General features: G+C 48.2%; 1 protein-coding gene across 1 annotated transcript in view; it reads right to left on the bottom strand.

The window, feature by feature from the left end:
- Positions 1-6,811: 6,811 nt before the first annotated feature.
- Positions 6,812-12,451, bottom strand: part of PHLPP1 (PH domain and leucine rich repeat protein phosphatase 1) — a gene marked incomplete at its 5' end in the record, with an annotated part of 104,089 nt that continues 98,449 nt past the window's right edge. The window contains one exon of the mRNA XM_015425846.1: positions 6,812-8,360. Within this exon, the coding sequence (XP_015281332.1) occupies positions 7,191-8,360 (1,170 nt within the window). The remainder of the gene's footprint in view (positions 8,361-12,451) is intronic.

Genomic DNA, 12,451 nt, shown 5'->3' on the forward strand with positions numbered 1-12,451 from the left:
GACGCCCCCTTGCGTGCGGATACTTATTTCCGCACATCGGGGGCACCTGGGGGGGAGGGAGATTTTTGTGCACACTTGGGGCAGTCCCCAGGTGTGCACAAAAATCTGAAAAGTTGGAAAAAATATTGGGGGGATACTTAAATCCGCCCAAAAGTAACAAAGCGTCCCCTGCGCATGCGCAGGGAACGCTCTGCGAACTGCCTCGCCACTGCCACAGGGGACGGGAGGGCAGGACAAGACTTGGCTGGCTGGTGGGCGGGCAGGGGGGAGACATTGGTGAGGCCCAGCGGTTGTAAGCCGCTCGGGCCTCGGTTCGGAGCGGGGGGGAAGCAGGGGGGGCAAGGAGGAGACGGAGGAACCGACGGGATGGGGGGAGCTTATCTTCTGCTGGTTCCTCCTCCCCCTGCTCAGTTTGGAGCTCCCCCACCCCCCCTAATGAGTTTCGTGGGTCTTCTTCCTTGTATATTCATAAATCATAATATAAATAACAGAAAATAAGTAATATATATAGTGAATTTAGACGGTGGTCTCCGGAATGGTGTGCCATTTCACTTCATCATAAAGCTATGCTTACAGCTATGTTCTTCAATGGGCTATAATTGCTGAATGATGAATCAAAAGTATATTTTCAGTACGTCACCAAGAGAAATGAATTGTCGAAAGACAGTTTATGTACACATCCTTGTTCAGAAGAAGATCATTGTCGAAACGGCACACCATTCCGGAGACCACTGTCTACATTCACTATATATATTACTTATTTTCTGTTATTGTATATTATGATTTATGAATATATTACCAAGCGCTAAATTGTCACAGTTCTTTTTCCTTTTTTCATTGGTCTTATTACTGTGCCCATTCTTCTAACGATACCCAAAACCTTTTGGCCAGCCCAAGGGACAGATTTTTTCTTTTTTTACCTTTACTATGTATTGTGAGCAACAGGGAAAGTAAACTAGCACGCACGGTGCTCCAGAACCACGACCCGTATGTCGCTGAAGAAATACAGCAGCCGTCTGCGATGGGCAACATGCAGCGGTCTGAAAGAAGAAGACATTTCAGCCTAACGTTTTCGAGTATGTCCGCAGCCTGTGGGTCAGAGCTGTGGACTCCAAACCAAAAACCCAGTATTGCTTCTGAGTCTTACAGAGTGCCTGCCGACCTATGGCCACTAAATACGGAGCAGTGTTAGGCCTGGACATCAGTTTGTCAGGCCAATTCTTGAAGTCCTTTAGAACATACTCGATAAGTTCTCCTTTGAGCAGTTTTGCAGGAGACCGACTGCATACAAATTAGGCAAATGGTAACTGGATTCAGTTAACATGGGGATCCATCCACGGAGAGACTGATCCGGGTGGCAGAGGGGAACTTTATTACTTTAACAGGAGTAGAGTTGTACCCCTTAGAATCTGGGTAACAAACTACCACCACAATTTATTGATTACAGACTGCTTTGTGGTTGTTCCCTTTGGAGAATAATCCAACTTTAGACTATTTTTAGACACAAATTATTCTGGAAATTATACGCACAAACATTGAAACGATGCAATCATGTATTTTAAACTTTAAAATCCAGCCACTTTCTCTTTTAAATATTTGATCATTGCTGTGTCTAGAAGCTGATGAGCTAAACAGACTTCGCTGAATACAGATTTGACTCCCTTTTCATATGGGCTCTTCCTCCAAGAGCTCCGAGTGGCATACGTGGTTCTCTGTGCCTCCACTGTCTCCTCACAAGTCTGTGAGGCAGGTTCAGCTGAGAGAGAAGCTCACCCTTTGAATTTCATTGAAGTAAGGATCCAAATGAGAAGGGAGCACTCACTGGAGAAGACCCTGATGCTGGGAAAGACTGAAGGTCAAAGAAGACGGGGACGGCAAAGGATGAGATGGTTAGACAGTGTCATAGATGCAACGAACATGAAATTGAGCAAACTTCAGAGGACAGCGGAAGACAGGAGGGCCTGGCGGGATCTGGTCCATGGGGTCGCGAAGACTCGGACTCGACTGTCCGCTCTTGACCTAAGTTCTGCCTTCTCCGTGGTGGCCCCCACCTTTTATGAAGCAGCCTGCAAGAAAGGCGCCCTCTCTCCCGGCTTTCCGCAATCTGTGCAAAACTGAATTCTTCAAGAGGCCATTTCTACGCAGACTTACACTGTACTAACGATGCACAAAGTTATTTAGAAAATTTATTAGGGACTCTGGTCTATACCAGAGGTGTCAAACTCATTTGTTATGAGGGCTGGATCTGACATAAATGTCACTTTTTCCGTCTGGGCCATGCGTGCCATGAAATCTAATGCTAGGTACCAGATATATAAGCGTTATAAAGGACACAGGCAAGCCCAATTAACAATATTATTTTTTACTCAAAATACAGACATGCTTAAAACATTAACACTCTTACAGTATTTCCTTACATAACAAAGTCTGAGTCCAGGGGCACCTTTAAGACCAACGAAGTTTTATTCAAGGTATAAGCTTCCATGTGCGAGAAGTGTGCTTGCACACAAAAGCTGATACCTTGAATAAAACTTGTTGGTCTTAAAGGTGGCCCTGGACTCAGACTTTGTTCGGCTGCTTCAGACCAGCACAGCTACACACCTATTGCACTTTATTAATACTTATGTATTTAAATATTAATTGTCTTCACCTGCTTCAACTTAGAACACTTAACAATATACTATTAAACTAATTTTAACTTTCTTTTTACCGTTCCCTTATTGCTATAAACTTTTTAAAGTACTTCTAACGGCTACACACCTGAGTGCTCTCTTACAATATCTTCCTGGTGCCCACCTTCCTACTTCCACCGCATTAGCACTGGGACAGTGCACAGGGGCATAATGGTCGGCCTCTGTCATCCGGCAATAAAGGTAATCAGTTGCTCGTGGACCAGATAAGAGCCTTGGATGGGCCAGTTCTGGCCCACGGGCTGTATGTTAACACCCCTGGTCTATACTATTGTGTCAAACTTGCTCAAACTACGATTGTGCTGTGGAAATCTGCATCATTTAATGTGTCATGTTAATAGAAGAAGAGATTGCATTATACCCCATCAGTCTCAGAGCAGCTCACAATCTCCTTTCCCTTCCCCTCCCCACAACAGACACCCTGTGAGCAGTGTTCCCTCTAAGCTGAGTTGGTGTGAGCTAGCTCACAGTTTTTTAGCCTCTGGCTCACACCTTTTTGTCTTAGCTCAGGAAGGAGGGCTCCAGAGCAAACTGATTTATGCAGTAGCCAAATTGCTCGCTCACAACTTTAATGCCGGTAGCTCACAAAGCAGAATTTTTGCTCACAAGACTCCACAGCTTAGAGGGAACATTGCCTGTGAGGTAGGCAGGGCTGAAAGAGCACTTTCAAGACCTGATCTTGAGAGAACAGCTCTGAAAGAACTTGTGACTGACCCAAGGTCACACCAGCAGCTGAATGTGGAGGAGCGGGGAATCAAACCCGGTCCTCCCAGACTAGTGTCTGCACTCCTAACCAGTACACTAAACTGGCTTATGCTTTGGCTTCAGTTCTGTTTTTAGACTTCCGGTGGGTTCTATAACCCTAATCTTATTGCACTGTTTATTGAAAATCCCATCCTGTTAATTATACTGACTCACTGTGTAATCCGGTGAGTACCTGTGACAGAGGCAGATTATACATAATGTAAATAATTTTAAAAAAATCCTAGTGTGCAATGCTCCCTCTAAGCTGCGGAGTCTTGTGAGCAAAAATTCTACTTTGTGACCTGCTGGCATGAAAGTTGTGAGCGAGTGATTTGGCTACTGCATCAATCAGTTTGCTCTGAAGCCCTCCTTCCTGAATGAAGACAAAAATGTGTGAGCCGGAGGGTAAAAAACTGTTAGCTAGCTCACACTAATTCATCTTAGAGGGAACACGGATAGTGTGTCATATCCCTAAAAAGCAAAAAAAGTAACAGACAGTAAAATGAAGCCGAATGTGCCACAGTTCCTTTCTCAAAGAGCCCTCAGGTGTGTGTGTGTGTGTGTGTGGGGGGAACAGAACCAATTTGGTACCTGGCTACCCAACACATATGTAAACATAGCTACTGTAACGTGCCCAGAACTGAAGCCATGACAGATATACACAGAACAGACCAAAATTCACATACTGAAACCATTGACTTCAAGATAGGTCTGCAATGCATTCTTAGTTTTGTCACCACAAGGTATATTAGTCACCACAGTACAAAACTTAAATTCTAGGAAGATACACTTGGATCTTACCAGGAGCGATAAATCATGCCATGCAATGGAAATAACTTCATTCCTTATGAATGTGGATGGGGTTTTAGTGTGTCACCGTTTGAACTTGCAAGCAGAGTGCTTACAATCCATTACCCACTCTGGAATACACTTTTCAGACTTCAAGGTAACCATAGAAGCCGCCTGCAAGTCCTCCCCCCCACCCCCGTGTAATCTAGCAACATTTTTTTGGTACAACTGCAGTTTTGCCGCTGAGTTGCTGCAGAATACCTCCATCGCTGCTTGTTTCTTGGGGTTTTATTTCAAGACCAGAGAACAAAATGCACCCACTGTTGAAACATCGACTTACTTCTAAAACTGCTCAGAGACGACGCTTTTGGGTAGCAGTTCTACATAATGCAGCAATTTTTCGGGGTGGGGGTGGGGGGGAGACAACCAGCAATCTCTGGCTGCTGTATTCCTCCTAAGAAAGTGAAGGAAATGGGGGGGGGGGCCTGGCACAGATTTCTCTAGGTTTCTGCGGGATGTTGAGATGGAGAGATGCTTTTTGGCACACATTTTAAACCTGGCCTGCACAGAGTGGTATGCTGAGCAAGATACTAGCAGCAGAAGGCATGCGATCCAGGGAGTCCGGTGGGCCTTGCATGTAGTTTCATGAGACACAGGCCAGACAAACCTGGTGGGTGGTTGGTCCTTTAGCAGTGGAGGGCAGGCAAGGAACCATTGTTTGTGATTTGGACAGACAGTGGCTTGCCCCAAAAGCAGAATTAGATAAGCATATGGAGCAGAGGTCCATCAGTGGCTATTAGCCACAAGGTATAGATAGGGACTCTGGGGCAAGGGATGCTCTGTCTTCTTGGTGCTTGGGGGGGGGGGTTCAACAGTGGGAGGGCTTCTAGTGTCCTGGCCCCACTGGTGGACCTCCTGATGGCACCTGGTATTTTTGGCCACTGTGTGACAGAGTGTTGGACTAGATGGGCCTTTGGCCTGATCCAACATTGGCGTCTCTTATGTTCTTATGTTCAGAGCTGATTCATTTTCAGGCGCTGTGTATAGGAGAAGAGTGGGAGGGACTACATGTTCATCATGTAGCCCCTTCCCACTCTTCTTCTATACACCCCGATTATAACTAGCTGAGGTGGGGCTGTGGCTCAGTGGTAGAGTTATATGCCTCGCATGCAGAAGGTCCCGGTTCAGTCCCAACCATCCCCAGTTTTGGGGGTCAGGTCGCGGAAAACATCTCCCTGAGACCCTGGAGAGCCGCTACCAACCAAGAGACAACGCGGAGACTGGAAGACCAATGGGATGACTGGGTATAAGGCAATTTCATATGTGTTCCGTTACCCACAAGGCTCCACTTTTGCAGATGTTCTTGAAACACTACACAGGGGACAGTTTTATCGACATCAAGGTGGCCTTTACGACACTGTACCCACATGACCACAGAAACGTCTTCGGACAGCGCTGGCTCTTCGGCTTGGAAACTGAGATGAGCACCGCAACCCTAGAGTCAGATTCGACTGGCTTTCGGGGAAGGAAAACCTTTACCTTCACCCTGCTACAACCCCTCCCTTCCCCAGGTTCTGCCCACAAATCTCCAGGTATTTCCCAACCCAGTTGGAAACCCTATACATGAAGATTTTGGAAGAATTTGTGGATCTTATTCCTGACAGGGGGAAAAAAATCATTACAGTAGTCTTATGATTATTTGTAAATTTTTATATTTATTATAACAAAAATTATGACATGTTCATTTGTGCATTCTTCTTTTTAATATAACTCTTGGTATGTAAATGATCTATAGCAAGTGAACTCTATACAATCATGCTGGTTGTGGCAGCAGGGAGGAACACGTAAAAATATGCCTGTAAAAGTTAACAGTGAAGAAAGACGAAGTTAACTTGGGTTCCCGGGGCTCAATCACCCACCTCGTCTCCTAACGCAGCTTGCATAGCCGCCCCCCTGCTAATTGGATGCGAACTGTGGCCCCCCGAAGCATCATTCGCTTGACAGCCGTTGCACAAGGGAACAAAATGTTACCTTGGTGACTGGGGCCCAGCCAACCCAGATGGCAACTGGACGCAACCAGGGGTCAACCCGAATCCCCCTACATCCCGCTCAGCTGACCAGCTGGGAAAGCATCGTGTTTATATGGCTGCCTGCCCTCCAAATTTGGTTGCATCGCCAGTTGTCACGGGGAGCCCTGACACACACGCCAAAGCCCCCCTTCAGGGAGGTGTGTGTGGGGGGGAGAGAATAAAATGTCAGTTTATCGAGTTACGTCCTCCTGCCGAGACTACAAAACATTTTTTAAGCATCACTATACAACACTGAGTTATTTACAGGAATTTCCCAATCAGCTGTTCTCTCAGAGAAAATTAGTGAATCCGAGTGACTCAAAGCCACTTGAAAGAGTAAATGCAACTCCTAGGAGTTAGTCTCCATAATTCTACAAATGTCTATCCATTTTCAAGACCAAAAAAAGCCTTTTTATTTTTATTTTTCTCTCAAAGAAATACAGTATTACAATATTACTCAATCATTTAGCACTGGCAAGACCGCCCCTGTTTCCAAACAGACTCCCCCCCCCAAAAAAAAGAAACGATTTTAAAAAATATTACATCAGTGTCGTCATCCGTTTCTCTCTGCAATATATTAAACCTTTTGTACTTCTTAATTTCCACCCCCCCCTCCGTTTTTCTTTTTAAAACATTTGATATGTTAAAGGGTGGGGGGAGGGGAAAAGAGTTAGACTAGTTTAATTCTAACTGGTGGAGTTATCACTAGAAAGAGAATCGGTGATTATTAGAGCCAACAGAAGAAGAAGCAGCTGCAGTTCTCAGTAGAGGGGGGGGGCGCGTGGCCAGGAGGAGGCGGTGGGGGGCAACATTCCTTCCTCCCGCACCCGGCGAGCGTAAGGTGAACCTAGGAGGCTCCCGCTTACAATGTCTCCTGAACTCACTTCAGCAAGCTGTGTCATAGTGGGGTGTCGTAATAATCTGGCAGCTGGTCGATGTGGTATTGCCGCTGTTGATGCTGCTGTTGATGCTGCTGCTGCTGTTGCTGCTGTTGTTGCTGCTGTTGTTGCTGCTGTTGTTGCTCATGGTGTTGTTTCATTATCTCCTTCACCTCCTCCTCGAGCTCAGGAGGGATGATAAACTGATCGTCCGGATCAGGCTGAGCTGGGGCGGCAAAGTAACCCCCCGTTTTCCTGAGGGGCGCATCGGCGGCGACTTCGATGAGGTTGTGGCTCCTCTCCTGAGGAGCCACAGAGCCGTTGCCTCGGCGGCGCCCCATGGTCCCCATGGCAGCCAGGTCGGCCCTCCTCAGGAGGCACGTCTCGTCTTCGTTGGCGCTGATGACGATGCCCTCGTCGCTGGCCTCCGCGGGCACCTGCAGCAGCAGCAGCTTCTCCTTGGCCCGGCCGCAGTGGATGTCCACCTCCACTTCCACGCGGCTGCCGTTGGAGAAGACACCCTCGATCGGCTCCTCGTCGTCGCTGTCGAGGCCGTTGTCCGAGAAAGCGCTGGAAAAGGTCGCGCTGGACAGCTGCCTTTGGAAAGAGTTTGAGAGGCAGACCGGGTGGAGCATGCAGCGCTGTTCGCTAGGGAAGGCCGGGCTGTTTTCGTTCAAGGTTACCGGAGGGGGCTCGTCGGACGCCGTGGACCCCACCTCGCTGCTCATTTCAGAGGTCGAGATCTCGCTGCTGATCTCGGAGGCCATCCCGCTACTCGAGGACGGCATCCCCAAAGCATCGGGAGGCTTGTCTTTAATGACGACATTGACCGACTGGGGGAAGATACCCGGACTGGGGGGAGGAACCCCGTTGAGCTCACAGCAGCAGAAGCTGTCCTCGGTGACGTTGAGCTGGACCACCACGGCGCTGAGGCTATCGTTGCAGCCGTAGCTCTGAGCCAGCGTGCAGAGTTTCTTCGCCGCCCCCAGAGCCTCGGGCACGTTCCGGACGGCTTCCACGGCCTCGTCGATGGAGAGGCTGTCCCACAGGCCTTTGCTCCCCAGGATGAAGAACTCGTCCTGAGGAGTCAACGTGATGGACTGCACGTGAGGGCGAGGGATCACGCTCGGGTGGAGGAAGGTGTATCCCAGAATCCTGGTGGAGTCTGTCACGCCGTTCACTTTGCCGTCCTGGAACACACACACACAAAAAAGTAAACTAATGACAGCCAACGGGTAATAATTTGTTACAAGCTTGAGGCCGGGGCGGGGACCAGTGTTCCCTCTAAGCTGAGTTAGTGTGAGCTAGCTCACAGTTTTTTAGCCTCCGGCTCACAGATTATTGTCTTAGCTCAGGAAGGATGGCTCCAGAGCAGTGTTCCCTCTAAGCTGAGTTAGTCTGAGCTAGCTCAAAGTTTTTTAGCCTCCAGTTCACAGATTTTTGTATTAGCTCAGGAAGGGATGACTCCAGAGCAAACTAATTGATGCAGTAGCCAAACTGCTTGCTCGCAGATTTAATGCCCATAGCTCACAAAGTAGAACTTTTGCTCACAAGACTCCACAGCGTAGAGGGAACATTGCTCCAGAGCAAACTAATTCATGCAGTAGCCAAATCACTTGCTCACAACTTTAATGCCAGTAGCTCACAAGGTAGAATTTTTGCTCACAAAACTCCACCGCTTAGAGGGAACATTGGCAGGGACTATATAGAACTCACCACCTAACACCAGCACTCTGCAGATTCCATGCCTGAAGCACTGCGTCAGCTCTCACAAGCTTAAGCAGTGGAAAAGGGCAAGAGTCCAGTAGCAACTTAAAGTCTAACAAAATTTGTGGCAGGGGAGGAGCTTTCATGGCACCTCACTCCAAAAGGCTGCTGATGAGGCCACGGCCCTGGTGGAATGAGCATGTATCTTAAGAGGGCATCGGGTGTGGCCTAGATCATAACACTGCCTAATAGTAGATACAACCAGGGGTCATTTCCTGCAGGAGTGCACAGGAGCGGAGCTCCGGCAGTAAAGAGCCCAGGGGGCGGGCACATGCAACAAGCCCCACCCCCTGCTCCCAGCAGCCCTCAGTCAGAGCAAGAAGCAGCCAGGTAAGTTGCAGAGCGCCCAAAACTGTCCCGTGGCACCTTTAAGGCCAAGTTTTATTCAGGTACAAGCTCTCCCTCCTCTGCGAGGACAGATCTGCACATCCCCCCCCCCCAAATAGCTAGCCATCCAAAACAGTCCAGTGGAGCCTGAGCGGTGGGTGTTGCCTTCTGACACACTTCCGGTGATGTCAGGGGGTGTGGCATATGCAAATAAGTTATGCTAATAAGCTATGCTAATGAGCTCCGACACCTCTTTTTCTACGAAATGACCCCTGGATACAACCCACCGCAAAACAGTCTGAGGGGAGACCCTCTTCCCCCATTATGTCCCGAGAAACAAATAAATAATGCCTTGTCCTTACGGAACCCCTCTCATTCTCTTCAGGTAGAACAACAAAGCCCTCCTCACAACTAAGGAATGAGGTCATCTCTCACCCTCCGAACGTCTTGTGGGGGAAAATACAAAAGAAGAGGAGGAGATTGGATTTATATCCCACCCTTCACTCGGAGTCTCAGAGCGGCTTACAGACTCCTTTCCCTTCTTACAACAGACACCCTATGAGGTAGGTGGGGCTGGGAGAGCTCTGAGAGAACTGTCCTTGAGAGAACAGCTCTGAGAGAACTGTGGCTGGCCCAAGGTCATCCAGCAGCTGCGAGTGGAGGTGTGAGGAATCAAACCTGGTTCTCCCAGATAAGAGTCCACACTCCTAACCACTACACCAAATAATCTCCTCTGACAGGTGAAACTTTGAAGCCACCTTGGGCAAAAACTTGAGATTTGGATGAATTATCACTCTCTCAGGGAAAAATATCAAAAACGAGTGCTCGATCTGCAATGCCGCTAGTTCGCTCCCCAACCTAGCAGAAGTAATGGTTACCAGGACACAAACCTCCACGGAGAGCAGGCTCAGAGGACAAGTTGAGAGGGGTTCAAAAGGCTTGCCCATGGAATGCATTAGCCCTACCGGCAGGGACCACTGAGGAATCCCCGGTCCCCTAGGTAGACAGAGGTTAGCGAGACCCAGGGCTTTTTTTGTAGAAAAAGCCCAGCAGGAACTCATTAGCATAATAGGCCATACCCAACAGCAGAAACTCATTAGCATATTAGGCCACACCCCTGCCAGCAAAGCTCATTAGCACATTAGGCCACACCCCCGTGTTACCAGAAGTGTGGTTATCCAGCCACACCCACCTTTTGCTTGTTATTCTGTTTACCTTGTCTGTTGTCAAAACCCAGGGCCTTTTTTTGTAGCAGGAACTCCTTTGCATGTTAGGCCGCACACCCCTAATGTAGCCAATCCTAATGAGTTTCTGCTGTTGGGTGTGGCCTATTATGCTAATGAGGTTCCTGCTGGGTGTGGCCAACTCAGGAGCCAGCCGGAACTCCGTTCCTGTGCGTTCCTGCCCAAAAATAGCCCGGGCGAGACCCTTGAGAAATATTAGAAAAAGCTTAGGTAAAAAATGGGGGGGGGGGGGTCCCTTCAATCCCCACATGGAAACAAGAAACTGCTGCTAAGTGCACCTTCAGTGAAGAAAACACCACACCTTTTTTTTTCTTCCAAGAATAACATGTACTCAGAAATACCGTGAAGTGAGACGGAGGAAGGTAACATGCCCTTCTCTGCACACCAAAGAGTAAACCGTTCCCATTTATTTTCTGGCAGTAGATTTACACGACTCCAAGAGCACCTTGTTAATCTCTTGGGGAAAGCTCAGATCCCCCGTCCCGATCCTCGAAACTGTCAGCTTGAGGCACTCCAGATTGTGATGGAGCACGGCTGCCTATGCTGCCCGAATCTCTGTGTTTGGGGAGGGGAATCAAACATCCCCGGTGCCATCTCTAGGAGACTCTGAAACCAAGCCTGGTAAGGTCAGAATGGGGCAGCACACCATACAGAATGGCAAGCAGCAGCAAAACAACTGTGTGCTGAAATACCCGCAAGAGTAAATGTACAAAAAGAGACTTCGGCAAAGTGAGACACATAGGGTCTCTGGTATATGCCAGGTCTCTGGTTCTATTCTACATAGCAGCAACCTTGAGAGGGGCACTTTCAAGCTTAGGAGACCCGGCCCATAAAGAAACAGTATTGTCTTGTAAAGAAATTGGAATGAGACTTTCTATTGTGGCTCTTTGTTCCTGAGGAAGGACCAGAAGTCTGAAACACTGGACACTACCTAGGAAAAGTGTTGGATATCTACTTTGGACTTGATGCATTCTGTAGACTTCTATATTTCCTAAGATGGATTTTATGTACAGATTTATTGCTGATTACATGTGTATCCGACTAGTAAGGAGGGTCCGAGCCTCTCGGCGCCTTTTCCCACAACACTGCCTTTAGCTTCGAAGCTCTATCTCCCCTGGCTTTAGGGGTAAAATTCAGGCAGACCTTACATGTGGATATGTTGTGTTCCTCCCCCAAACAAAACAGACGCGAGTTACGTTCGTCTGTCTGAATCGTTCTGGCACTACAGCGAGTGCACTTTTTAAACAAAGCCTTCTGAGCCCTGCTGGCATTCAAAGGCAGACGAAGCAGCACAGATGATCTTCACCATTCGGAAGCTGGGAGACTCCAAGGAACCAACCTACGCCTTGCCTTCGGCGGCAGAAGAGGAACTGAGGGGGTAGGGGCACTGCTGTGCGGGAGCACGTGGTCCCTGAGGGGGAACGAGTCTTCCAGCTCTGGCATACAGCGCCCCCTGGAGGCTCTTAGCGAGAAAAACCTACCGATAGGCAGGCCTGCTCCTGCACAGTCCCCCATGTGGGACTGCACAGAAGATCAATGATGAACCCTCTCTTCCAAAAAGACTAAAACCAAGCAGGATTATTCCTCTGGACCCGATGCCTGCAAAGATGAGTTGTTTACATGAGCAGGCAGGGTGCAGAGAGAAGGTAATCTTTGTAAGTTTTCAGTCAGATAAGAGTGTGGCAAAAAAATGTTTCCACATGCCCTGGTTACTTAATACATTTCCATTGGATGTTGATCCATTTTCTTTGGGAAATGTCATCTCTGAAGAGGAACACGCTGTTTAAAAAAACAACAACTGCACGTCTCGGGAGAAATCAACCCCATGAATATATTCAGATTCCCAAGTTTCTGGCTGGGTTAGAATCCAAAGAAATTGAGATGAGGATAGGGAGTTGAAACACAGTAATGGGTTTAGCTGCACGCCTCTCGGAGCAGGCGTA

This window comes from Gekko japonicus, unplaced genomic scaffold (assembly GCF_001447785.1).
Source record: "Gekko japonicus isolate JY-2015 unplaced genomic scaffold, Gekko_japonicus_V1.1 scaffold2389, whole genome shotgun sequence".
Taxonomy (NCBI): domain Eukaryota; kingdom Metazoa; phylum Chordata; class Lepidosauria; order Squamata; family Gekkonidae; genus Gekko; species Gekko japonicus.